The sequence below is a fragment of the Monodelphis domestica genome, chromosome 3 (assembly GCF_027887165.1).
Source record: "Monodelphis domestica isolate mMonDom1 chromosome 3, mMonDom1.pri, whole genome shotgun sequence".
Taxonomy (NCBI): domain Eukaryota; kingdom Metazoa; phylum Chordata; class Mammalia; order Didelphimorphia; family Didelphidae; genus Monodelphis; species Monodelphis domestica.
This window is the reverse complement of record NC_077229.1, coordinates 271,674,280-271,698,865: the sequence shown is the minus strand read 5'-3', so window position 1 is coordinate 271,698,865 and position 24,586 is coordinate 271,674,280. Positions and strand designations below refer to the sequence as shown.

At 36.3% G+C, this 24,586-nt stretch overlaps 1 protein-coding gene across 4 annotated transcripts in view; it reads right to left on the bottom strand.

The window, feature by feature from the left end:
- Positions 1–24,165, bottom strand: part of THOC1 (THO complex subunit 1) — a 61,966-nt gene extending 37,801 nt beyond the window's left edge. For 2 of the 4 annotated variants that reach the window (XM_056823775.1, XM_056823776.1), the window contains exons 1-5: positions 24,015–24,165; positions 8,625–8,698; positions 8,462–8,522; positions 6,976–6,996; positions 5,222–5,288 (exon numbers count right to left, since the gene is read on the bottom strand). In XM_056823775.1, the coding sequence (XP_056679753.1) occupies positions 5,222–5,288; positions 6,976–6,996; positions 8,462–8,522; positions 8,625–8,698; positions 24,015–24,068 (277 nt within the window). In that variant the 5' untranslated portion in view covers positions 24,069–24,165. The remainder of the gene's footprint in view (positions 1–5,221; positions 5,289–6,975; positions 6,997–8,461; positions 8,523–8,624; positions 8,699–24,014) is intronic. The other 2 variants (XM_056823777.1, XM_007487638.3) reach the window with 1 other exon arrangement.
- Positions 24,166–24,586: the final 421 nt, after the last annotated feature.

Here is a 24,586-nt window from a genome sequence, read left to right as displayed (position 1 = left end):
GGATGAAGTAGATGACCATGGCATGTTCGATATCTCACCAAGTTCTAGGTATTCCACAATGCCTGGTTCAGCTGCCTTCATATCCACTGAAACAAACTGTGCTCACCCACCCATTCTACCAGGAGAAGTTTTCACATGCCTAGGGAACACATCCTTCTTTCTACCTCACTGACAGAACTGAGGTATATTGGTTACTCTCAACATGGGTTGGATAAGGTGTTCAGAGAAGACTAGAACCTCTGATGTGAAGGCTTGCTAAGCCCTTTTCAGGGCTGCTAATTCGACTTTCATCTCTTGCTCCAAGAAGCTGTAACATGTGAAGTGGCCTCAACACAGTAAAACCATCTCAGAAGATGTAGGTTGTTTCAAGAGACAGAGATAAAAGACAAAAACCATCCCTGCTCTAAAGAAGTTCACAGTATGAGAGATGCGAACAATTGTGTACCAAAAAGATATAGACAGGATAAATTGGACATAAATTTAGAAAGAAAGTGCTGGCATTAAGAAGGGATCAGAAAAGGCTTCTTGCAGAAGATAGGATTTTAGACCAAAAGGAAATCTGATAACATCTGGATAGACAACATCTGTTCAACAAACAGATATTGGTAAGCAGTTCATAACATAAAATTGATATTGTTAAAAACAGGAAATACTAAGTGAAATATCACAAATTTACTCTGCTGCTTTTGTTAAACATTAACTTTCCTTACAAGCTATTTCAATTTTTGGATGACTACATATTTAGCCAGTTAAAAACAAAAATACTGGAGAAGTAATTGTGAGAGGTGTTCAATTAAAAAATGGGCTACTGAAAGACTATTATTATTCAACAAACATTTATCAAGGGCTTACCAAATGCAAAGCACCATTTTAAGTACTATGGGTATAAAAAGATAAAAATGATACAGTTCTAATCCTCAAAGAACTTACATTTTATAGGAATGGATACAGGCACACAGACAGATACAAAGTTTAGTGTGATAAAGGCAAAGGAGAGATCCAGGCAAAGTCCTTTAGAAAAATGTGAGGAGGAAGAAACAACTTTTGGTGAGTAGGGAGAGAATCAAGAAAAGCTTCACATAAAAAGGGAAATGGAATTTATGATTTGAAAAAAGAAGAGGATTTTAAAGACAGATGATAAGAAGTACATTTCAAGCATAAAGGACAACTTAACCAAATTCATAAAGGCTGAGTTTGGAATAAGTTTAGACTCTAAACTTAGAGAATTTAGAAGTTTAGACTCTAAACTTAGAGTATTTAAATTTGACAAAAATTGATAATGTGAATGAATGGAAAAGCATTTATTAAGTGCCTATTATGTGGTAAAAACTGTGCTAAGTGCTAAGGATACAAATAAAAAAGGAAATAATAGTTAAGCATAGTGTTATGGATGAGAGCAGATCCTGATGCTAGGAAGATCTCTATTCAAGTTCCACCTAGGACATATATGGCAACTTAACCCAGAGCAAATCACTTGATCTATTAATTCTTTAAACTACTTTCTATGGGTCATGATCAATGGCACATGTTAAACCCAGTAGAAGTGTGCATCAGATACGGTAGCGGGGTGGGGGGAGGGGAGGGAAGGAACATGAGTCTTGTAACCATGGAAAATTATTCTAAATCATCTAATTAAATAAAAAAATAAATAAACTACTAATACTATAAAGTTACAAAGAAGGTACAAATTTGCATAGCTAGAGGAATGTTTCCTCACATGGGAGGGAGTTTTCTGTACATATCAATTAACAGGTCTAGTTCCTACCCCCTAACTAAGGGGTAAGAATTGTTCAAGGTGCTGGAGACACAAAAACAAAAGCAAAAGAGGCCCTTGTCCTCAAGGAGTTTAAATTCTATATAACCCTTCCTGAAAAAAGGAGAGAATTCTTTTGATCTTAATCCCAAAACTGAAGGGGAATAATAGGAAAATAAGGCTGGAAATAAAGATTGAAGTCAGAAAAAGACATTCTGAATGTCAAGACATGAAGTTTTATTTGAGCAAGAATGACAGCATCATCATTATTATCATCATCATCACCATCATCATCCATTTATAGAGGTATTAAAGGTTCGCAAAACACTTAACATCTCTCTCGATATTCACAATAACCTTAAGTGCTATTATTATTCCCATTTTAAAGATGAGGAAACCAAGGCTGAGAGAAGTTAAATGAATTGCTTAGGGTCACATAGCTAATGTCAGAAGAATAAGAACTCGGGTTTTCCTGACTCCCAATTCTAGTATTCTAAAAATTTGCCATCCAGTTGCCTCAGATGTCCCTAACATAATCTTTACTGAGCTCTCATTGATACTATGAAATTCTTCTTTTATACCTTCCTAATTAACTCACTCTCACACTAACCATAATGGCTCTTCCAAACTTTTTCATCCTTTTTCAAACCTCCCAGGGCTCTCCACTCTCAAATGAGAATCTTACCACATATTTATTGAAAAAATTGAGGACATTAACCAAAAGCTCCCTTTTTTTCTCTTCATCTCTTATCCAGATGCCTCTGTCATTATCTCCTTTCAATTGTCTCACATGAAGAGGTAGTTATTCTCTTTTTTCAGGCTAACATCTCGAAGATGCACAAGTGATCTTATTTTATGTCCTCTTCTTCCAACAGAACCCCCTTCTGTCATTCCCACTCTTTGATCTCCAGCCTCTTCCTGTCTACTGTCTACACACATGCCCATATCTCCCCAATCCTTCAAAATACCTTCACTAGATCTTTCCAACTCCACTAGTTATCCTCTCATCTCTCTCCTTTTGGAGCAAAATTCCAAGAAGGCCATTTGCAATAGATGCCCTCCACTTCCTTTCTTCTCAATCTCTTCTCAAGTCTGTCTGGCTTTTGACCTCATCTTTCAACTGAAATTGTTTGCTCCAAAGTTATTAATGATCTTGGGAGCCAAGATGGAGAATGTACACAGAACCACCTGACACCAAATTACCCTCCAAAAAAAACTGTTATATAATGCCTCAAAACGAATTCTGGGGCAGCATAAACCAAAGACAAGATAAAGTAATTTCAAAACAACTTAGAAAGCTGGCAGAGACAGGAAGGGAAGGTTGGACAACTGCTCAGAAGGAGAAAGGTCTCTTTGCTGGCTCTGGGTGCAAAACTTTTGTTGTATTGTCCATATGCAGATCTTGTGGTCACAAGGGAGTAGGGACCACAGTTCCCAGCCAGAAAAGAGTGCTTATGGTTATTCACAGATCAGAGAACAGACCAGGAGAGTCTCCTCTTATTACACCTCTTTATATACACCTCTCCTTAATCATATCACTGCACAATAACTGAAAGCAGAGCAATTCCCCAGAGTTAGTTTTGAAGGTAGCTGCAACAAAGAACCTGAAGCTTAGAACAGTGTTCCCTTCACCATAGTGACCAAGCCAAACTTTTTTTTAAGTTAAAAGAAAACATTAGAAAAAGAGCAAGTAACACAAAACATAGAAAGTTATTTTGGTGACAGGGAAAACCAAACACAAACTCAGAAGAAGACAACAAAGTCAATATTGCTGTATTCAATTCCTCAAATAAAAATATGAAATGCTCTTGTGCCCCAAAAGGGATTTAAAAAATCAAATAGGAGAGGTAGAAGAAAATTTGTGATAAGAAATGACAGTGATGCAGGATTAATTTTAATTTTTACAGGAGCAGAAAAAATACTGAAGAAATTAATACCAAAGTTACTATTGATCTCTTTTTTCTAATAAAAAAAATTTATATTTCATTCAATCTAAACCATCTGGTTGTTACTAATAAATACATATCCTTGAACTCTCTGCAACCTATGACACTGTCAAACACTTTCTTCTTGATATTCTCTTTTCTCTAGATTTTGGGATATTCTCTCCTGATTTTCCATCTACTGATCTATGTTATTCAGCTGCATAGTCAATCCATAGGGCATATCAAGTAGAAAACACATCTTGGAAAGATACTGCAAAAGGATAATGAACTGGATTCAGAAATGAGCAAGAGTTTTTTAATCACCTCATGTTTCTCTTGGAATCAAGGGCCTATCTTTTTAAAGATGATTTTCTTCTGGTGATGCTGCATGGCTATGAATTATTAATTACTAGTTTCAGAAGAAGTACTCAAAGGGAAATGGAGATATCAAGAATAAACATAAGCAAGCTGCCACATATTACAAATGGAGAATTTCTCAAAAGTAGTATTAGATGTATTAGTTTTATATTAGTATTTTATATTAGTATTACATAAATGAAATTGGGGGTTATATATGATCAGAAAAAAGATATGAGGTACAACCCATATGTTCGATAATATCTGCACACTAATAAAAGAATATGATAAAGATCCACAAAGAGTTGCACAGGATGAGAGGCATGGATGGCTTCTCATCTCCATCACTGAAGGAAATACCTACACTGATGACATGCTAAATTAGAAAATTAGATAATTTTAGGTTCAAGACTAAAAGGAGGAAAGTGAGACCAGCAAAGTAACAATAAATTAATAAATGGGTTATGGTGAAGACAAAGATCCTGTTTAGGAATGAACCGCTAGGAGAGGTAGAAGAGGGAATCAATGGTTCTCAAACTGCTGGAAGTAGAAGAGCTTAGGGTGATGGCTAGATCTAAAGGTATGATCTGCCCTGTGGCTGGATGGGGTGGACAGGAGATAGCGGTTTGAGGCTTTGATGAGTAGATAAAGCTGGGAAACCCTGGGATCAAAAATTTATTTGTGGGAATACTTGTGTGACTGATGATGAGAAAGGCTTGGGACAGAAGGCAAGATTGCAACCCATGTACTGAACTCAATGGGTAAGGAAGAATGATAGTAACCTGGAGGTCAGAGGATGACAACAGAAGGATCTGGATAGGGTGGCATATAAGAATTTACTATGTGCCTAATACCATTCAAAACATTATGAAGGATGAAAGAATAGCACATCATCAATTTTACTTCCATAAAGCTTACATTTTACTAGGGGAGGCAAGAATTCTATATGTGCAACAATTTAAAAATTGGATAAGACAAAACATGATTACATGACAAAATGAGTAGCATTGTAATACATTGGAGGTCAGGAACATGAGGGAAATCAGACTAGGATTGTTGGGAAGGGTTTTATAGATGTTGCATTTGAGATGGGCTTTGAAGGATGGACATGAGTGAGAAAGACAGGGGAGAGAGGAGGAAAAAAAGATGAATATATCACTCAGATTAATCTATGAAAAATACTTACCTTCAGTGACTCCCCCAATAGCAAGAGAAATAATAGCCAAAACATTTTCACATGATGCACGGGTTATCTACCAACAAATGAAAAGAACTGAACTTACTTTGTGAAATAAGGACGTTTTGTAATAATTTAATGACTATAACTATTTTATTAAAAATGATCATTTCTCATTATAAGATTTTTAATTAAAATGCTTTTATTTACTGCCTAACATAAGGGACTCCCTATAAAACAAAAACTAACCTGATAGATTATCTTTTTACATTTATAGTACATGATTTAAGCATCACTGATTTTCTTAACTTATTGGTAATTAGTAAAATTGTGGATAGAGTGCTAGAATTAAGAGTCCAGAGATCTAAATTCAAATTCTGCTTCTAACACTTAATAGCTGCATGAATGGACAAGTCATTTAACCTCTCTGAGACTGTTTCCTCATCTGTAAAAGAGGGATAATACCATCTATAATACCCACCTATGTGGTTGTTCAGAAACTTTAAGTTTTATGTAAATGTATATTTATGTAAATATATAAAAGTTCTATATAAATGTGAATAACTCCACACAAAAAAAACCCCTTTATAATAAAGTTATCCTAACCAAAACTCAGCGATATGCTGAAAGATAATATAAAACCTTGTCCTTGGTGTATATAGAAGTTCAGCATTTTCCCATTAAACAAAATTTAAAAAATACTATACAAACATATACTGTGTTAAACAAAGCATACTTAGAATAGCTTAATTTATAATCAAGACTATTTTTTAACTCCCAAAGTATAAAATTACATATTATTAATTACAATCTTATTATTTAGTAGTTTTGCTTAAATATTTTAAGGAAATATAATGTACTTTATATAGAAGTTTGTTGGGAAGTACATGTAATGTTAAAACAAAATATATTGTGTTTAGTTCTGAATTCTACAGTTTATTAGGAAGGACCCTGAAAAAAACTATGTTTATGTTTATGCCATTCTAAAGATTAATTAAACGAAACAGAGATCCTTAGCTTGGAGAAGAGAAGACTTGGGGGTAACACTATGACTATCTTTAAGTCACTGAAGAGATATCATAAGAAGGATTAGACATGTACCATTGATCCTAGAGGGCAGAACCTAGAAGCAATGAGCTAAAGTTGCAACAGTCAAATTTAGGCTCCATACAAGGAAAAACTACCAACACCTAGAAGTATCCAAAAGTGAGTTGGCTTGACTGGGGAGGTAGTGTGCTATCCTCACTAGAAGTCTTCAAGCAGAAAGCCTGGATGACCACTTGTTAAGTATATTATAGTGAGGATTTCTTTTCAAATATGGAATGTGCTAGATAGTTATTGAGTTCTTTTTCAGGTGTAAATTCTATGATCATTGAAAAATTTTCTAAAAGAATGTTTAGTAAAAGAAGCAGTGTGGAATAGTAAGAGTTCTAATATTGAAGTCAGGAAGACCTGGGTTCAAGCTCCAGATCTGACCTACAATGCATGTATGACCATTGGCTATTCATTTGTTCCCTATACCAGTGAAATCACAAGTCCAGTCTCTATCCTTATTTTGAACTGAAGCATTTGTTTCCAAGTAAAAACACTTAAGATATACTTCTAAAATATATTGAGGAATAGTTTATTATTAAGTTTTTTAATTATTTAATAAAGTCTAGCAATAGTATCTTATTTCTCATTATATAAAGCCACACTCTTAACAGTATATGTGTCATGATGACAGTATACTAGCTTATTCCAATCTGAAAAGATATACATACATTTTGAATACTCAGCAATTTCTAAGAAAAGAGAAAGGAAAGCAGGTTAAAGTAATTGAATTGGGACTGAAATAGTCAACTCTGACATAGTCCAAATAGGTAGAATAAGTCAAGTAATACCAAAAAATGTCTTTACATCCACACAATCCCATCCACTTAGCCCCCTTCTTGAACAACAGAAATGAATGGCTACTGAAATGCAGGAAAGGCTATTCTGGGGAGGAAGATCTAGAGCCCCCAACTTAGCCTTTTTTTGGTCTAAACGAAAATAAACTGAAGTGCTACTTTGAAAATAAGCTAAAATAAATTGAGGGGCTATGTTCACAGAATGAATACAGATTTATAGTAGATTAAAATCATTCTGATTTCTCTAGGATTATGTAGCCACTGTTTTTCCCCCTCTTTATCATAATGACAGTGATTGCAACATAGTTACACAAAACTTAGCAAAACTGTTCCAAATATAAAGTGGGGCGTAGGCACTTTACAAACTTGCTGTGAATCAATGCTGACAAGTTAACTTGAATCAAAACATGCTCATGATCATTTAAAAAAAAAGGTGCCCATTTGGAAAATTGTTGACATCGAAGACAATAGTACTGTAATTAACCATCAAGTTCTTAGTTCACAATAAGCAATAGTAAAAATGTCAGAAAATTGTTTTTATTTCTTAATAAAATGTATTTAATGTTGGCAAAACATAACATTTTTGTTCTCTCTCTCTCTATATATATATGCTCACAAGTAGTGGAGAAAATATAACCATTTTTAATATTACATAAAAGATATTCACTATTCCTAACAGGTTGCCTTACTGATGAAAACACTTGAGAATGACTTTTGGCATTTTAGTGGAAAAAAGTTCCTCATCTAGTCTCAACCAGACCTTTCTGACCACAAAACTTTATTCCACTGCTGGTATAATTGAATGAGATGGCCTGCTTTTAACTCCATCCTGGGTTACCTTAACATCTTAAGTTTCTCTTGGATGGAGTAGTTTTAATTTGTCTTAAACTCTTACAATGTCTATGTATTATCAAACACTCAGTAGGTACTGATTCAAGCTAGTTCAGAAATGGCTATGCCAATTATAACACAGTCAACTATGACAAAATGGCCTATATATATAAATAAAATAATCACTTTAGAACACATCATGGGCCTGTAATTTCACTGATGTGGTAACTTAATTCCACCAAGGCAGGGCACAACCCATTTACAAATATGAAGCCCAGGGAGGTTAAATAACTTGGTCATGGTCACACAGCTAGGCAGGCTATGAACCTGAGTTTTCTTGATTCCAAGTACAGCACCTAGCATTCTATCCACTACATGATGCATCCTTGTGTCCTACTGAGTCCTACTTCAAAATGGTTCTCCTTTTAATGAAATTATTCATCTTTAAAACAAGTAATTTTTAAATGAAAAATAACTTCCTAGTTTGCCAGTAAAATTTTAAGATTTGGTAGCAGAAAGGAATACTTACAATTTCCTCTTCTAGAATAACTCTGAAAGCTTGATCAAGGGTACATTTTTTCTCATTTTCACTGTAACAAAAAAAACAAAACAAAATACCCTTTATTTTGTTAAGAGCTCAGACAAACACAAAAACTTTGATGAGTATTGTTGAGGAGGACAGATGTTTTTACCTGCCAGCTAATTGGCTGAAGGTGCTCAATAATGGCTTGATATTTTTGTTGATCAAGGCGTCTCTGGTAGAATTCTAGGAAAATAAAAATGATAAATCTGTGGAAAGATTTTGCTGAATGACTGAAAAACAAAACATCTCCAAACATAATTCCAAATCGTACTCGTATAGATAAATGTTGGAGAAAAACATTCTTTTAAGCTCTCTAGCTTTCCTTCAAAATGTTTATTATTCAACTCTTTTCCTCTTTACCATGCTGCCTGTATTTCAAAAAACTTCAGTAAGGCAAATGCTTTGTAGTATTACATATGTATGTATACTTGTGACTTTTAAAAAAGTCCTCAAGAATGAGGGCTTAAGAAAATTATAATAATAACAACAAGCACAACTTTAAAAGGACAAAAGATGAAAGGGTTAACTGAGAAAAATGTCAAAAGAACAGTATAGTCCTATAAGAACAACATCAAGAAAGTTCAAGTATAGCATATCCTGAGGCTTGCAATAAAGCTAAGAACAAATAGGATATGGGTCTTGAGGAGTACTATATTGAGACAAAAGGAAGAATTTATTCCTTGGAATGTAACTTAGATGGAGGATACAATGATACAGATGGCTAAAAGAAGGAACAATTACTCATTTTTTCCCCTTTAAAAGTGATTTTCAGATAGAAAAGTATATGTAAGAGAGTAATCAAAATCTAAGACTTGAAAGAGAAATACCTAATTTCCCTCAAAGAGTTCAAAATACCTGAGCCTGGCAATTCATACCCTACAATAATCAATGATCTTGTGTATGTGATTGCTGAATTTCTATTGATGATGCATACATAATCACTGAGATGAAGTGAGATTTTTAACATTAGGGATATGAAAGCAAGCTAATTTTTTTTTCAAAGGCATGAAAAAAAGATCCTTCAACTTATGGGCCAGTGACCTTGATGCTGGTTTAAACAAATTCTAGAATGAATATCAAAAGGGTATTGAATATCAAAAAAATATTTAAGAGGACAGGTTGTAAATATAACAGACTGTCCTGATTTTATTTATTTTCCTTTTCTTACAGGATGATAATGCTCTAAGGTTTGCAGAGTGATTTATATACCACATTTCATTTATACCTCAAAACAACCCTGAGAGACAATACTAAATGGATTAGCTTTAAAAAAACTTTTAATTCTTCCACACTAAAAAACTTGCTCTCTCTCCTTTCTACCTTCCTTTATTAAAAAAAAAAATTAAAGATATATCTTCACTTAATAGAGGAAACTAAGGTCCAAAGATGTCAAGTAACTTGCCTTTCCTCACATACCACGTAGCAAATGTCAGAGGTGGGATTTAAAGCAGGTCTTCCTAGATGCTAAGTCTAGAAGCATGATATTATAGAGTGAACCTGAACTTAAAAGACATGAGAACATGGGTTCAAAACTCACCTCTAACATTCATTAGTTGTATGATCCTTGGTAACTTCCTTAACCTTTCTAAACCCATTACCCAATCTGTAAAGTATGGATTACAATAGTATCTAGCTCACAGGATTGTTAAGAGAATCAAAGGAATTGATTCATATAAAATGCTTTGTAATCATTAAATCACCATATAAATATTATTTTTTCATTATTAATTATCATTTTATTACTTTCTATTATACCATGCAAGTTCTTTGCACACAAAGAAATAGTAACATTGGGTTTGAGAAGGATATATGAAAAAGTCTCTCGGTATTCTTGTGGACAAAGTACAAAGATGGACTAGATAACAATGGAGTTACTTGGAAATAGGGTTGGCTGAAATACTCATATCAGAAAATAATGATAGTTATGTCCATCTGGAGGGAGATTTCTAATGATGGTGCCAGTTTGTCTTTGGCCCTTAAAAAAATTTATCAACAATTTGGATGAAGATATAGAAAATATATGTTTCAAACTTACAAGTGACACAAACTTAAAAAGCATAGCTTATATAATGGGCAAGAGAATCAGGAACTAAAGAAATTCCAATAGGTTTTTTGGAATATGACTATATGTGAATATATGTAACATGGAGACTAATGTAATATTACAACAAGGACAAATAATATAATTTAATATAGATAATGTAAAATGGATAATAAATGTAAAGTCTTATGTTGCAATTCAGAAAATTGATTATTCAAGTACAGGTGAAAGAAATGTAGCTAGAAACACTTTACACAAAAAACCTAAAATTTTTAGTGGATGGAAATCTCATACTACTCAATAGTATGAAATAGGAGCCAAAACATCTAATATGAACTTAGGATGCATTTACGGAGTCCTATACCATGATTTGTTCAGATCCTACATGGCAAAAAGTAAAAATGTTAAGGACTATTTCAAGAAAGAATGTGTCAGGATGAGATTAACCATATGAATAGAACTGAAGTTGAGCCAGATGAGAATCAGTAAAATAAATAGGAGATGCTTGGCTTAAAAAAAGAGCATAAGTTTGCAGTCTTTAGGTATCTGAAAAATCACAGAAGAAATAGAATTCTGCCTGATAACATCTGGGTTCATTCCAGTTCTAAAGTTCTGATTCAAGAGTACCTACATGTTTTTTTCAATGTAGAAATTAACTTTACATAATGGCCTGGGACTTGCCAATGCTGGCTCAAAGACTAACCAGCCATGTGTAATGTTGTAGAGGAGAGAAAATGGGAAAAGTCTAACCAGCCATGACCTTGGGCCAATCATTTAACCACTTTGCTCTGGTTTAGACTATGATTCTAAATATTATAGAATTTGAGTTGGAAAGGACTTCAGAAGTGTACAACTCATAGCTGAGTAAGAATTCCTTCTACAACATACTCCCAAAATGGTCATTCAGTTTTTGCTAAAAGACCTCTTCATTACTTGGTGAAGTGACTTTAATTTTTAGGAAATTGGCAAAAAAGCAGTAAATGTGATAATAGTTCCAGAAACAGTTCTAACCAGAAATTAGACAGAAGAACTGTTTTCCATTGGGGTGGGGGATGGGGAGGAGGTGCAAAGCAGCAAGTGGGGGCAAAGAAATTTAATTTTTCTGAATACTCTAATTTAGGATAAGCAGATACCTCCCAGGCAACTCTGGAACACATCAATCATGAAGAAGCCAGACAAAGCTTCACACAAAAGCTGTTCAAATTCCTTTGGTGTTGTCTGCACTTATGAATTCGTTAGTCTTTCAAGTTGTTTCTAACTGCATCCAGGAAAAGGAATCCATTTGGCCAGATAGTATCATTTTATTTCCTGCCTGATTATATACATAGGTGGATCCACTGAGGTTCCTTCCAAGTATGCTGCATTGATTCCTTAAAAAGTAACCCACAAATATAAAACCATCCTAACACAAAAGCTAAGAAAATCTAAAACAAAAGAACATGAAATATGCCAGTATTAGTAGAGTCATTGTCTTTGGTATATATGGGAATTATTTCCACAAGAAACAAAAGGTCAAAGTTTTTGTCCAGTTCAGCTGTGGCTGTCCAGTCTTGTTCATGATCCTCAGTTTCTGACTATGGGTAGATGAACTATCCCACAATCTGTAGGTAGGGGAACATTCTTCTAAGGAGAAGAGTACAGCAGGCCTCTTCAACATAAAAGAACCAACTAGTATCTACTCACCTTGTCTTTTTCACACAGTACTGTGCATCTGAATAGGAACCTCCTTTGGGAGAAGGAGTGGGGAAGACTCCAGCCCATATGTCAAAGCCATCAAAAATTATATAGTTATCTCACTGTCAGAAGATAACTACTCAGGTTACTGTTACTCAAGTGCCAACCCCAGGCGGCCCAGAGATTATTGTTCCTTTGGCTGGTGTAAACCTTAAAATTTCTTAGACTTATAAATGTTGGAAATTTCACCATTGGGAAATTTCATACTTGAAAAATTTCCTATTGATAGTGGGAACTCTATTGGAATGTGAACCCCATTGGCAAGGGAGGTTCCTCCTCCTCCCTTCTTAAGATTACTTTAGGACAGAAACCTTTTGCTGAACAATGGAAAGGGCTTTGACCTATGCTTAAGCATAGAACAGGAATTTCTTTGAATCATGATTGATTTTAGAATTGATACAATAGAGATACTTGGAATGACAGAACCAGGTCTTGGAAAATACAATTTCCACCCCACTCAGTCCTAACAGGATTTAGGAAGGGCTGCAGCAAAGGATCAAGATTTAATTATTTGAGAATATGACCTTCAACAGACATGTGCAAAGCCACAGACCTCTGGGCGGTCCTGGGTTAAGCTAGAGCCAGGGAAGACATGGACAGTGATTGGTAGATGTGAGAACTGAGGGGAGGGAACTTGGATGGTTTCCTTAAAGATAGAGGGGTCTGAGGACTGAGGGTGGTGGGTTGGAGAGGTTTTTGCTCTGGGAGTTGGCTCTGAAGGAAGCTGGAGGTGGAGGCCCCTGAGACTATTTCTCCATTTTGGTCACGTGAGTGTTAGGGACTGATCTCTTTTCTTTGCCTCAGCTATCTAAGGGCTTGGGCCTTTTGGCCCAGCCTAAACAGAAGGGGTATTTAAGCCCTATTCCCTTCTCTCCCCTTTCTCTCTCCCTCTCTCTCTCTATCTCTAATACCTTTCTTCATCCTGTTTGTAATTAAACTCCATAAAAGGCTGATGGCTGACTTCAGTTTTCATTTAGGAATTACATAGCTGAATTCCTTGGCGACCTTAAATTAATATATATCAGTCTTTTAAAGTGATTTCCTTGTCACACTGGTTACATTCATCCCAGAGTATGATGGAAAGAACATACCATGAGTAATGAGACTCAGTTCCAATCATGCTGTTTTTAACCACCATTTTTCTCCAAATAATTTAGAAATATTTACTCCCTACCACCTCTTTCCTTAATGTGGGGACATCTGAGACAGGTCTGTTCTCTATACCCCACAGAGTCCAGAAGAAAATTCCCACACTTCCCTCCTGATGCTGAAGGTGAGAAAACTATGGAGAATATAAAAATTCCAAGTAGATTTGAATGACTTGGGATTGGTAGGAGCATCTTCTTGTGGTTGATAGTTTGGTAGATCCTTAGCCAAATTTATTCCTTTGCTTCCTCTCCTTTTTTTCTTCCAGGTCAAGCACATACACTAGCTAGCCTTTTATAGATGTGACTTTGTAGGAACAAAGCATCCCTAATCTTATTCTTTTTCATGTGAAGAAACAAACCTGAAGTAGTTTCAATTGTTTCTCTGCTAAGATTTGTCTGGCAAGGTCCTGAATCCTGGCTGGAAATAGTTTAACCAGGCTGAGGTAGCCATGAAGACAAAAAATGGCAAGGTAATTCAAAAGCTTTGCCACTTGATTCCATTCCACATTGCAGCTCTTCCCCAATTGGCTCTTAAGAGATTGGTTGTCTTAATTATGGTTGTGACTCTACTCCAAATCATGAAGTCAACTGAAAAATATTGTCCTATTGGTTATTTCCACAATCTAAATTATAGAAGCCCTAACATATTAGAGAAAGAGGGGAAGTCAAAGTAAAAAATTCCATAACTGCTATCCTGATATTCTATTTATGCTCTTTCAGAATGTGTCAGGTCCCCTATCCCACCCCCAGGCTGTTTTTGGGAGAATTTCCTCAAAAGGAGATGTCTCCTAGATTTTGATGAATCATTGTTGGGGTCCATAACTTCTTCTACAGTAATTACCCTTGGGTTTTCTAGGTCACGCCTACTTATAGTGTCTAGCTGAAAGAATGGATCCCCATCCTATACCTATATTAAAACATTCTCTAATCTCATTTACTTCATTCTCTTAGCCAGATCTGGTCCTACTGCTTCATCAATCCCTGCAAATAGCCAAAGAATTGAAAAGGGTGTATTAACTGATTTTAATTCTCAATTTGTTTTGAGGTAGGAAAAGATTTTAGCTGTTTCACTTTCTACCTCTTCCTCTCCTGTCTCTTCGTTGTCTTTCCTTCATCATATAACTAACAAGCTGAAGTTATAAAAAGAAGCTGGTCATTCAAGTAGTAACTCCTCCCTTCTATGAGGCTGGCTAATTCTAGATACTAAGCCAATCCCAGACCACAAGCCCAATATTCCGGTTGAAATAGAAAAGGATTGGGTTTATATGCCCTAAATAGGGAGAAATTAATTTGTTTGGGGCTTTCAATGTTGAAAGCTTATACTTATAGCTCTGAAAGGCTAGGAATGGGCAGCGGTGAGCATGGGGGTGTTTCTGACCCTTTTTTGAATTTCCAGTGGGGCATGAGTAGGAGCTGTATTCAATATATAATATATCTTAAGACCTCATCTTGTGTCAGCATCATCTGTCAGAGTGACTTTCTTGCCACCTTTTGATTTGATAATACTTCATTATAAACACTCAGGTAGCTAGAGGTTCTCCTAGACTATCATACACATAATGTCAAGAATTTAAAGAGAAAAGAGCAGAAAAGGTCACTTTTTGTTAACATCAATTATACTTTTGTCAAGGAATTTTAAATTAACCTCAAACAATTCTTTTGCATTTGTTTTTCTTTAGTTCTCATATTTTTGAATAAAATTTAGATCTGGGATTATCAATTGGTGAAATGTCTGATACTATTCAAAAGGTTTAATGAACCTGGAGTTAATCAAATGGAGCTATCCCTTTCAAGGGAGGAAAACACCAGACTCCTCAGAAAAGTTCATCTACCATGTCTGTTAAGACACTTTCCTAATCCTGTTCCCTTTAACCACATGGCCCTGATTTAAAAGCTGGCTGTGCTCCACAGGACCAGTATTATGACTTTAGTATGCCATGAGCAGTCCTATTAACAATCTCCTCTTGGTGAGTTACTGATTCATCAGATTCTGTAAGTCTATTAAAACAGAAGTGTTTAATCTCCTGCCCAGAATTAAAATCAGATTAGGCTCCCAAACAGTAAGAAGTAATGTAGTCCTTATGGATCCTATATGGTAAATTTCACTGTTTACAATTATTGCAAGACATATCTACATAAATATTATGCATCTGTCTATTCCCTTTATCAATATTAGGATGCGTTTAACTAGTTTGTGGTTATACTGTTATGTTATGTAGTCAAAGATAACATTTCTTACCAAAAAATTAAAAAAAAAAAACCTTTTGATAAGTCTTTCCAAAGTTTCCAACAAAAGAATTACAGCAAAGGGAAAGAAAGCAATAATTAAACTAATAACAATATCTAACATTGATATAGAACTTTATTATTACATTTAATGCTCATACAATTTAGCTACTGGTTTGTTAAAATGTGAATATGCCAGATACCAAGGGCACTGTCCTTCTATTTTCCTAATCTGCTTTTCTATCATAGGCTAGGTATTTTCTTGCTTAAGCATGGCCCTAATAATTTCTGTTCTGGAAACCATTATGACTATTATTTCACTGCTCTTTTTAAATGCTCTGCTATAGTTCTGAATTTTTTTTTAAATGGACAAATATTCAAAAATTTCAGTTACGCATTTCAAGGAGCATCCAAAATCTGGCATTAATAGTTTTCCCTATTTATACTCACAAATACTATATTAGTTAGTAATATAATAAAAATCTGACCAGGATCATAACCAAGCTACCATATTTGCAAAAATCCTCAAAACACATACCATTCCTTTGTTATTTTTGCATTTTTCTCACAGTATTATCTTAGAATTCTCATCTAGTTAGTCAAACCATAAATTTAATTCCTTACAATGACCAATACTGTTTGTGGAGATACATCAATGTGTTTACACATATTACACATATATTAGACTTATGAATTTGGAATCTTTCTGGTCTGATGACAGTGCAGCTTGGCAGAATGCACCCAATAAATAACTCACTTTCACATCTTATAACAAAGCTGAAGAGAATGTGAAAAATAAAGTTTCCTCAAACTATTACAAAAATTTAAGCTACAATTACAATCCAGATACAGACATATCCTGTTATAGTTGTATCAGGAATTTTTCTCCAGAAGAGATGGCCACTCATTAATTCACCCTATTAATAGGTCTTTCAGGAAAAAAACCTAGGAAGGTTATGATCAGTATTAAGTACATAAGGATTTTGATCAAATAGGCTCTTTGCCTTAATTCCTGTTTTTGTATTATCTTTGTTCCTTCATGACCAAATGAAAGGTCAGATCTAGCACCTCCCCAATTATGATACAGATAATGGAATCATATCAGCACCCCATTTCTATTGCATTATAATCTGCAATACACCAAACAGCAATGAATAAAACTGTACCTATAAAAAATAAAAATGAAAAAAAAATTTAACATTAAAAAAAAGTTAGGAAAATCAGATCCAGGTATTCTTTGATTCCACATGTGAAGAAATTATTTCTAAAAAACCCATTCTAATCTCCATGTATGACACATGAATGCACACATATAATCTCTGCAACATTGTTTTAGATTGGCCACATGTAAGAATAGGTCCACTAAAATTTTATAATCCGCAAAAATCAGTTCCCAAATTTCAAAACCCAAGTCACTGAATTAATATCTCAAATAGTTATCTCCTTCCTTGTTCCACTTTAACACATCAGAATTCACTGAAACTGTCAACTTTTGTCAATGGGATCAGCTAGATGGCTCAGTGGATAAGATCCAAGCCTGGAGATGAGAAGTCCTGGGTTCAAACATGTCCTCAGACACTTCCTAGTTATGTGACATGGGCAAATCACTTAAACCCCATTGCCTAGACTGTCCATCCTTCTGCTCTTCTGCCTTGGAACCAATGCACAGTATTGATTCTAAGACGAAAGATAAGAGTTTTTTTTAATTTGTTAAAAAAATTTAAACCTTTTATTTACTCTCTGGCACATGTAGATTCAAAGGTTGATACATGTAACTGACTTTACAATCAACGAAAAAAATACATTCTTCAGACCTATTAATAAGCAAGTGTCATATACTTTTTCTGAAACCATGTACAAACACAGATTCAACAATATTGGAAAACTTTTGAAATTTCATTTGCTTTGGGTAGCTACTTTAGACTTTGGATGTCTAATATAGAACCATTTAGTAGACTTTGTGTGGGTTGATTTTCTAGTTGATTCCTCCAAATCCCCATTCTCTATCCATACTTGGAAAAGTGGATAAGAGAACACTACCCTAACATTTTTCTCTCTCCTATACTAAAGCCCAAAGGTGTCCTGCTCCTTCCATCTTTTATGGTTTTGTGGGATCAATAAATGTATGTCCTAGAATCAGGACTTCTATTTGGCTTGGATTATCAACCCTACATACTGAGCTGCCTTAAGAGTTTTCTGGAGGAGAGTGATGTTAATTTCATGATCTACATCCTAAAACTCTCATTTACACTGCCCTGTAGGTGAATGCCAAAAGCTCTTTAGTTACTATTAAAAACCAAAATCTTGGGGGGCAGCTGAGTAGCTCAGTGGATGAGAGCCAGGCCTAGAGATGGGAGGTCCTAGGTTCAAATCTGGCCTCAGACACCTCCCAGCTGTGTGACCTTGGGCAAGTCACAACCCCCATTGCCTAGCCCTTACCACTCTTCTGCCCTGGAACCCATACATAGTATTGATTCCAAGATGGAAGGTAAGGGTTTTTAAAAAACAAAAAACAAAACCAAAATCTCTATTTGTTATCCTGTTCTCTGTATTTCCTAATGTTTTTCTCCTTTTCCATTAATCATCCCCTTTACTCCCTTAAGAAAGGAATTCCAACTTTAAAAGATGCCTGGTCACAGGCCACTAAGTCTTCTCCAACCTTAAATCCACGATGCTGGCTTAATAGGATTCTTGCCTTTAGATGAAGGCTAAATTCAAATGAGGCAGTTGAACATATCCGTCATTGCCAATGAGTTAATACAGTTCTAGAATTAAAGAACAGAAACATAACCACACACTCCATAAATCTAATGATAGGACTTACTGATACTATACAAACCATGCCTAGAACACATCTTCATTTTTTCCAACTTGAATCCCTAGCTTTCTTCAAAGCATGGCTTTGGTACCTCTTTTCTTTCACAAGACCTATCTTGTCCCTTTCCTCAAAAACCTCTCTCCTGTATCTTAAAATTATTTTATGCATTTTGAACTAGCTGTGAACATATTATATCTCCCCAGTAGAAGATAAGATACTAAAAATCAGAGGTGGTTTCATTTTTGTCTGTGTTTTCATCACCCAGGACAAAAATTTGTACATTTTGGGAGACCCAGGAACAGAAGGAACTCAGAGGCCATGTAATCAAAAACTCTGATTTTATAGAGGAAATTGAGGTCCAGGGAGGTTAAGAAACTCAACCAAGTATGTAATACCAGAGCCTAAGGTTTGAATCCAGTTCCTCTGACTTCACAGTCAGGATTATTTGCACTGTACCAGGCTGACAAAGACTGGTAATTTACTAACTCAGGGAGTTGTCTTGGGACACTAAGAGATTAAACAGCTTGGCCATGATAGCAAGTGAAAAGCAGGGTTCTAAGACAGGCAACTAGGTGATAGAATAAATAGTCAAGAAGACTGGCCTTTTACCATCCTGGTTACCTTCCTCTGAAAGTCTTCCAACTGACCAATTTCCTTCCCAAAAAGTGGTACCCAGATATAAATATAATACATATGATCTAATCAGGGTAGAACACATAACAATATACTCCAACAGGGCATTCTTGGTCTCCCTAGGTGTTAGTGCCATCTCCTATAAAGTTACTTTCCATTTACTCTTTTTTTTTTTAAACCCTTACCTTCCATCTTGGAGTCAATACTGTGTATTGGTTCCAAGGCAGAAGAGTGGTAAGGGCTAGGCAATGGGGGTCAAGTGACTTGCCCAGGGTCACACAGCTAGGAAGTGGCTGAGGTCAGATTTGAACCTAGGACTTCCCATCTCTAGGCCTGGCTCTCAATCCACTGAGCTACCCAACTGCCCCCTACTTTCCATTTACTCTTGGCACTTAGCAAAACAAATGGTATATAGCAAATACTTAATATTTGTTGATTATGAACTTCCTCATTCTGAATACTATTCTTCTATTAATACATTTTAAGAATTTATTAACTATTTTGGTTGCCACAGAGCACTATGAACTCACTAGCTACAAAAACCTCATAATTTTTCAGATGAACTGCACTCAAAACATATTTCCTGCTCCTTAACTTATGAAACTGATCATTTTGAAGTCAAGTGTAAGACTTTTTCATTTATGTCTCATAAATTCAGTATCAATAGATTCAGTCCAATGTTAGTCAATACTAAGATTTTTTGGGATTCTTAATCATTTAAAGTATTAACTGGAATTTACATATAATTTTAAGATTTGCAAAGTTTTTTATGTATATTTACTCACTTTAGATTGGCTATAATTATGAATGGGTCTGCTCAAATTTTGTAATCCACAAAACCAATGACCAAATTTCAACACATAAATCACTGAATAACTCAAGTAGTCATCTCCTACCTTTTTTCACTTGACCACATCAGAGTCCACTCAAATGTTGTGAGCTGAACTTCACAAGAGAAGTTAAGTGGAAAGAACACTTGCTCTGACATATCCAAGAGAAACTGTACATTCAATCAAAAATCATTTATTATGCATTTACTAAATCACATAGCTTATCATTTTCATGGTAGACACTTAATAAACATTGGTGATTTAAAACCACTGGTGCTACAAATGTACCAAATTTTTTTGAATAATCTAGGTTAGGCAGACTCTAGGTAGCTTTGGAACATCACCAGTAAAAGTAAGCTAAAAAGATACAATCTGACAAGCATTTATTAAGCCCTTAGGTTTTCTAAAAGGCACTGTTATTTGCACTAGGGACATAAGGACAAAAATTAAATAGTTTGATCCTCAACAAAGTAAAAAGTTGAAAGAATTCCTTTGGTGGATGGAGTCAGGCATTGTGCTGGGGATTCAAATACAAAAAATAAAACATTCTTTACCTCTAAATAATTTCACATTCTATTGATGTGATAACCTGGTATATATGTAGAGACATTTAAGTACATACCTAATATACACAAAATAAATATAAGGTAGCTTCGGGGGAAGCAATCCACTTAACCTCCCCGGGTCTGTCTTCTAAAAATGAAAAATAAAGGAGGTGGACAAGATTCTCTATGAAGTCACTTCTAACTCTAAGTCTATGATCCTATCACTGACCCATGATCACCCAGACACTGAAGTTTCTGAGTTGGGATCTGAAATTAGGTTCCTTCTGACTTCTATCTAACATTCTTTCTACTATACTTAACTGCCACTTAGTTTTATATCCTCTGCAAACTTAATAAACATTATATGTATGCCTTTATGCAAGTCACTGATAAAAATGTTAAATACACAGAGACAAAGACACTGTTTGGGTACCCCAGCATAGATATACTTTAAAGATGATATTTAGCCATTACCTATCTTTGTAAGCCAGTCCTTCAAACAGATCTGAAGTCATCTAACTACTATATTGTTGGGCACGTGTCCATCTCATCCACCAGGACAATATGGGAAATGCTGTTAAATTTGTTGCTAAAATGTAGGTAAGTTACATTTAAACAGTCCCCCGATTTACCAGGTTATCCTATCTAAAAAGGAAATGAAACTAGAATGGCATGTTCTGCTTTTACTGAAGCAATGCTCACTCTGTAAATAGTACTCTCTTTTTTTAGGTATTCACTAACCATTTTTAAAATAACATAATCTAAATTTTTGCCAGGAATCAAGGTGAACTCAACGGCCTTCAGTTTGCAGCTTCCTCCTTCTTTCCTTTAAAAAAAAAATGAGGCATTTGTCCTTTTCTATTCCGATAGCACTTATTCTATTGTATAAGATTTTTTAAAGGGCTTTTTTGATTTGTACATATCAGTCATTCCTAAATGGTTAAGTTTCTCCCTTCCCAATGAATTTTCTTCAGTAAAAAACAACTAAGCAAAAACAAATGGCAAAATCATCCTGGCTGACAGTGTCTAACATACTATTCCACAGATTCTCTAATCTCTTTACTTCTCTTAGTTTTCAACTTCCCATCAACATTTTTGTTTTGTCCTTTCCAGTCCAAACACCATTCTCCTTGGCAGAGAAAACAAACATAAATTAAATGTTGGGTAGTCCTGATTCTTCTGCCATTTCATCTCTTCTGAACAGCAATACTGCTAAACACAAGAAACAAGTAAATGAGTTTTGGGGAGAAAAATCACTAGACAGGCATTGATAAAATATATAGTAGTGATGGCATACTTCAATTGTTGGGAAATCTTCTAGCTGTCTTTCTTACTGTCCAAAAGAAAAAGTTAATAAATTAATGGCTTGTTTTAATGATAGTTTCACCAAGTAAAATGTAGAAGCAACAAGGTACTGCTATTCTGGACATGAATTTAACCAACATGGAGTATGATGAAACATAAATGATAAGCACTTTGTGGGTAGGTATCCCTGCATCTCAGAATTTCTCATAAGAAAACAGAAAGCACAATCATTCTTTCATATGAATCTTAGATTTTGATAGAACAAATGCCATGACCCAAACTCTATTGACAAAGTCAGCCCAGAAGGGACTGGAATCTCGCAAAAATAAAAATCTGAAGACACAAAGTGAAATGATTCTAATGAGAAAAAAGAATTGTCTAAAATTTAGAGACCAGTATGGATTTACAGGAAATTTACCAACCACTTTACCTTTTAAAGACCTATAAAGAAGATAGAATTAAGGGTAAGCAATTGATGATAAATATAAAATTATGGCCTAGTCCCATAAGAATGAGGCTTAAAAAGTTCAGAATGAATTGTCTGATGACATGTTAAGGACTACAGAAAAGATTTTTAAAAAAATCAAAATTATATTGAAAAAAAGAGGAGGATCAAATAAGGAATAGAACCACTGGTTAGAGTAGATAGAATTATATCACCAAAACACAAAATTTGGGAGCTAGAAGGGCCATTTAGTCCACTTGATAGCAGAAAATGATTCCTACTACCAAGTACCTGACAAATGACCATTCAGCCTCTGTAAAACCTCTAAAGACAGTACACACCATTGCTAGATACGCAGTTGTTCCTCTCAGAAGTACAAATAACTAGAAGACAGATTTTAAATAGTAACTTGGAAAAAGGAGATACTTAGAAAATAACATCAAGTAAATCATTTAAGATTTACTGAGTATTCCCCCAGCCCCAATCATTTTGCATAGAAAATGTCTGTAGGTAAGGAAATTAGTATAGTAACAACACAAAGGACTAGATTTTCCTTCTGAGTTCCTCATTCAGGACCACCTTACAAAGATGACCATGGAGTTAAGTATATTACTCAAACATGCCCTGTACAATTAGCATAAATGGGCCATCTCTAGGCCTTAAAAGAATAAAACAACAAAATTAGCAGTGGGGTGGCAAGGGAAATCGTCCAGGTCTTGGTAGGATTAGACCAGGGATTGAGATCTAACTCCACCATCATTTCCCTCACCTATAAAACATACCTGCCATTCTTCTTCAGGGGTTCCCTACAGGAAGATAACCACAGGTACCAGAACGATGTTTTAATATGTTTTACCTACACCTGCACCAAGTCCCTCACAGGGTCGTTGTGTGTATGGGGAAATGCGCTTCTATAAACGTGAGCTACTAAAGTTGGCTAAAGGATAGTCGATGTTAAACCCCTGTCACGATGGAGCTTACAAACAAATCCAGGCTGAGTATCATAGAGGTCTTCCTCAAATGGTCCCCTCCCCACAGTTTCTCTCCAAGAGGAGAGCGAATCTCCAAATTTTCCTAAGGCAGCATATCTAGATTCTCTCTTTTTTGCCCATGTCACATTTTAATTTGTCATTACACGTTTGTGCCCATACTTTGAACGCAAGGACTCGATCGTTTTCCATTCATCTCCCAGCACCTAGCACAGTGCCTTAGGACACAGTGGATGCTTAATGCATAATTTTTTGAATCGGAATTTACACTTGATCTTAGCCAAAAGGCCGAGGATCAAAAGCAAGAAGGAAGGAAAACGAACCGCGGAGCTAAGTTACAGTAGGCGGGATGGGGACCGGACTTCTAGGGTTCTAGCTTCAAGATTTTTAAAGTGCCTTCCTCGTCTCCCGGTTGTAACAGTCTTTCCTCCTCAGGGACTGACCACCCGCCCGTCCCCCTGGGGCCATGGTTTTCCCGCGTCCACCCTCAGTGGGTGGGGGGGCTTCGCACGAGGGGGTGGAAGGGCGCGGGCAGCGAGGGGCACGCGGGCAGTGGGAATGGGGTTCCTATTGGGGAGACAAGAGCCGCGCGCGCGGAAAAGCCAGGTAACCTGCCCCTCCCCCCAAGAGTCCGTAGAGGACGCCACGGCGTACACACGTCCCCTGCCCTGGGTTCCGCCCCGGGGAAGAACCAATGTACCACAGAGAAAGTAGAGAAGAAAAGGGGAAGAAAGTGGCTCCAGTCAGGTCGGCTTTCGGCCGCCCCTCCGCTTCCTGGATCTCACCGTAAACCGGGTCCGCGCTTCGGGCAAACTGAAGAGAGGCGGCGACGGAGACATCTTCTCGCTTGCGCGTGCCCGCTAACGCGCCGTGGCGCCCCCTGATGACGCAAGGTCTGGGGCATCCAGATCCCTCCTTTGCGCGGCTAGAGCAACCCCTGGGCGGATGCGTAATGCACATGCGCAGTTGGAGGAGGGGGCGGAGCTTTGGTGACAGGCTCGATTCTTCTGCTGCTGCTGCAGCTGCTGAGGGAATACATGATTTCTTGTCAAGTTTTGTCTGAGGTGGTGACATGAGGACTTTGCTCCCCTTGGAACACATGGGTCTTGACCGTTGGTAGAGAGCGGGACTCAAAAGATCTGACCTCAATGAGTTTTCTGACCCAAGGTCTGCCTCCTGCCCCGACAGAGCTGTCGGCTACACACTGAAAATGCCATGCATTTATAGCAAGCGTGCTGGTCTGGAGCAAATGCTGATGATCCACACTCCCTCATATCACCTCATACTAGCTACCTGTAACGAGGTGCGGTGTAGGCGCCCGTTCTTGCTGCTCACCATGGACCCTCTGCTTGACCCG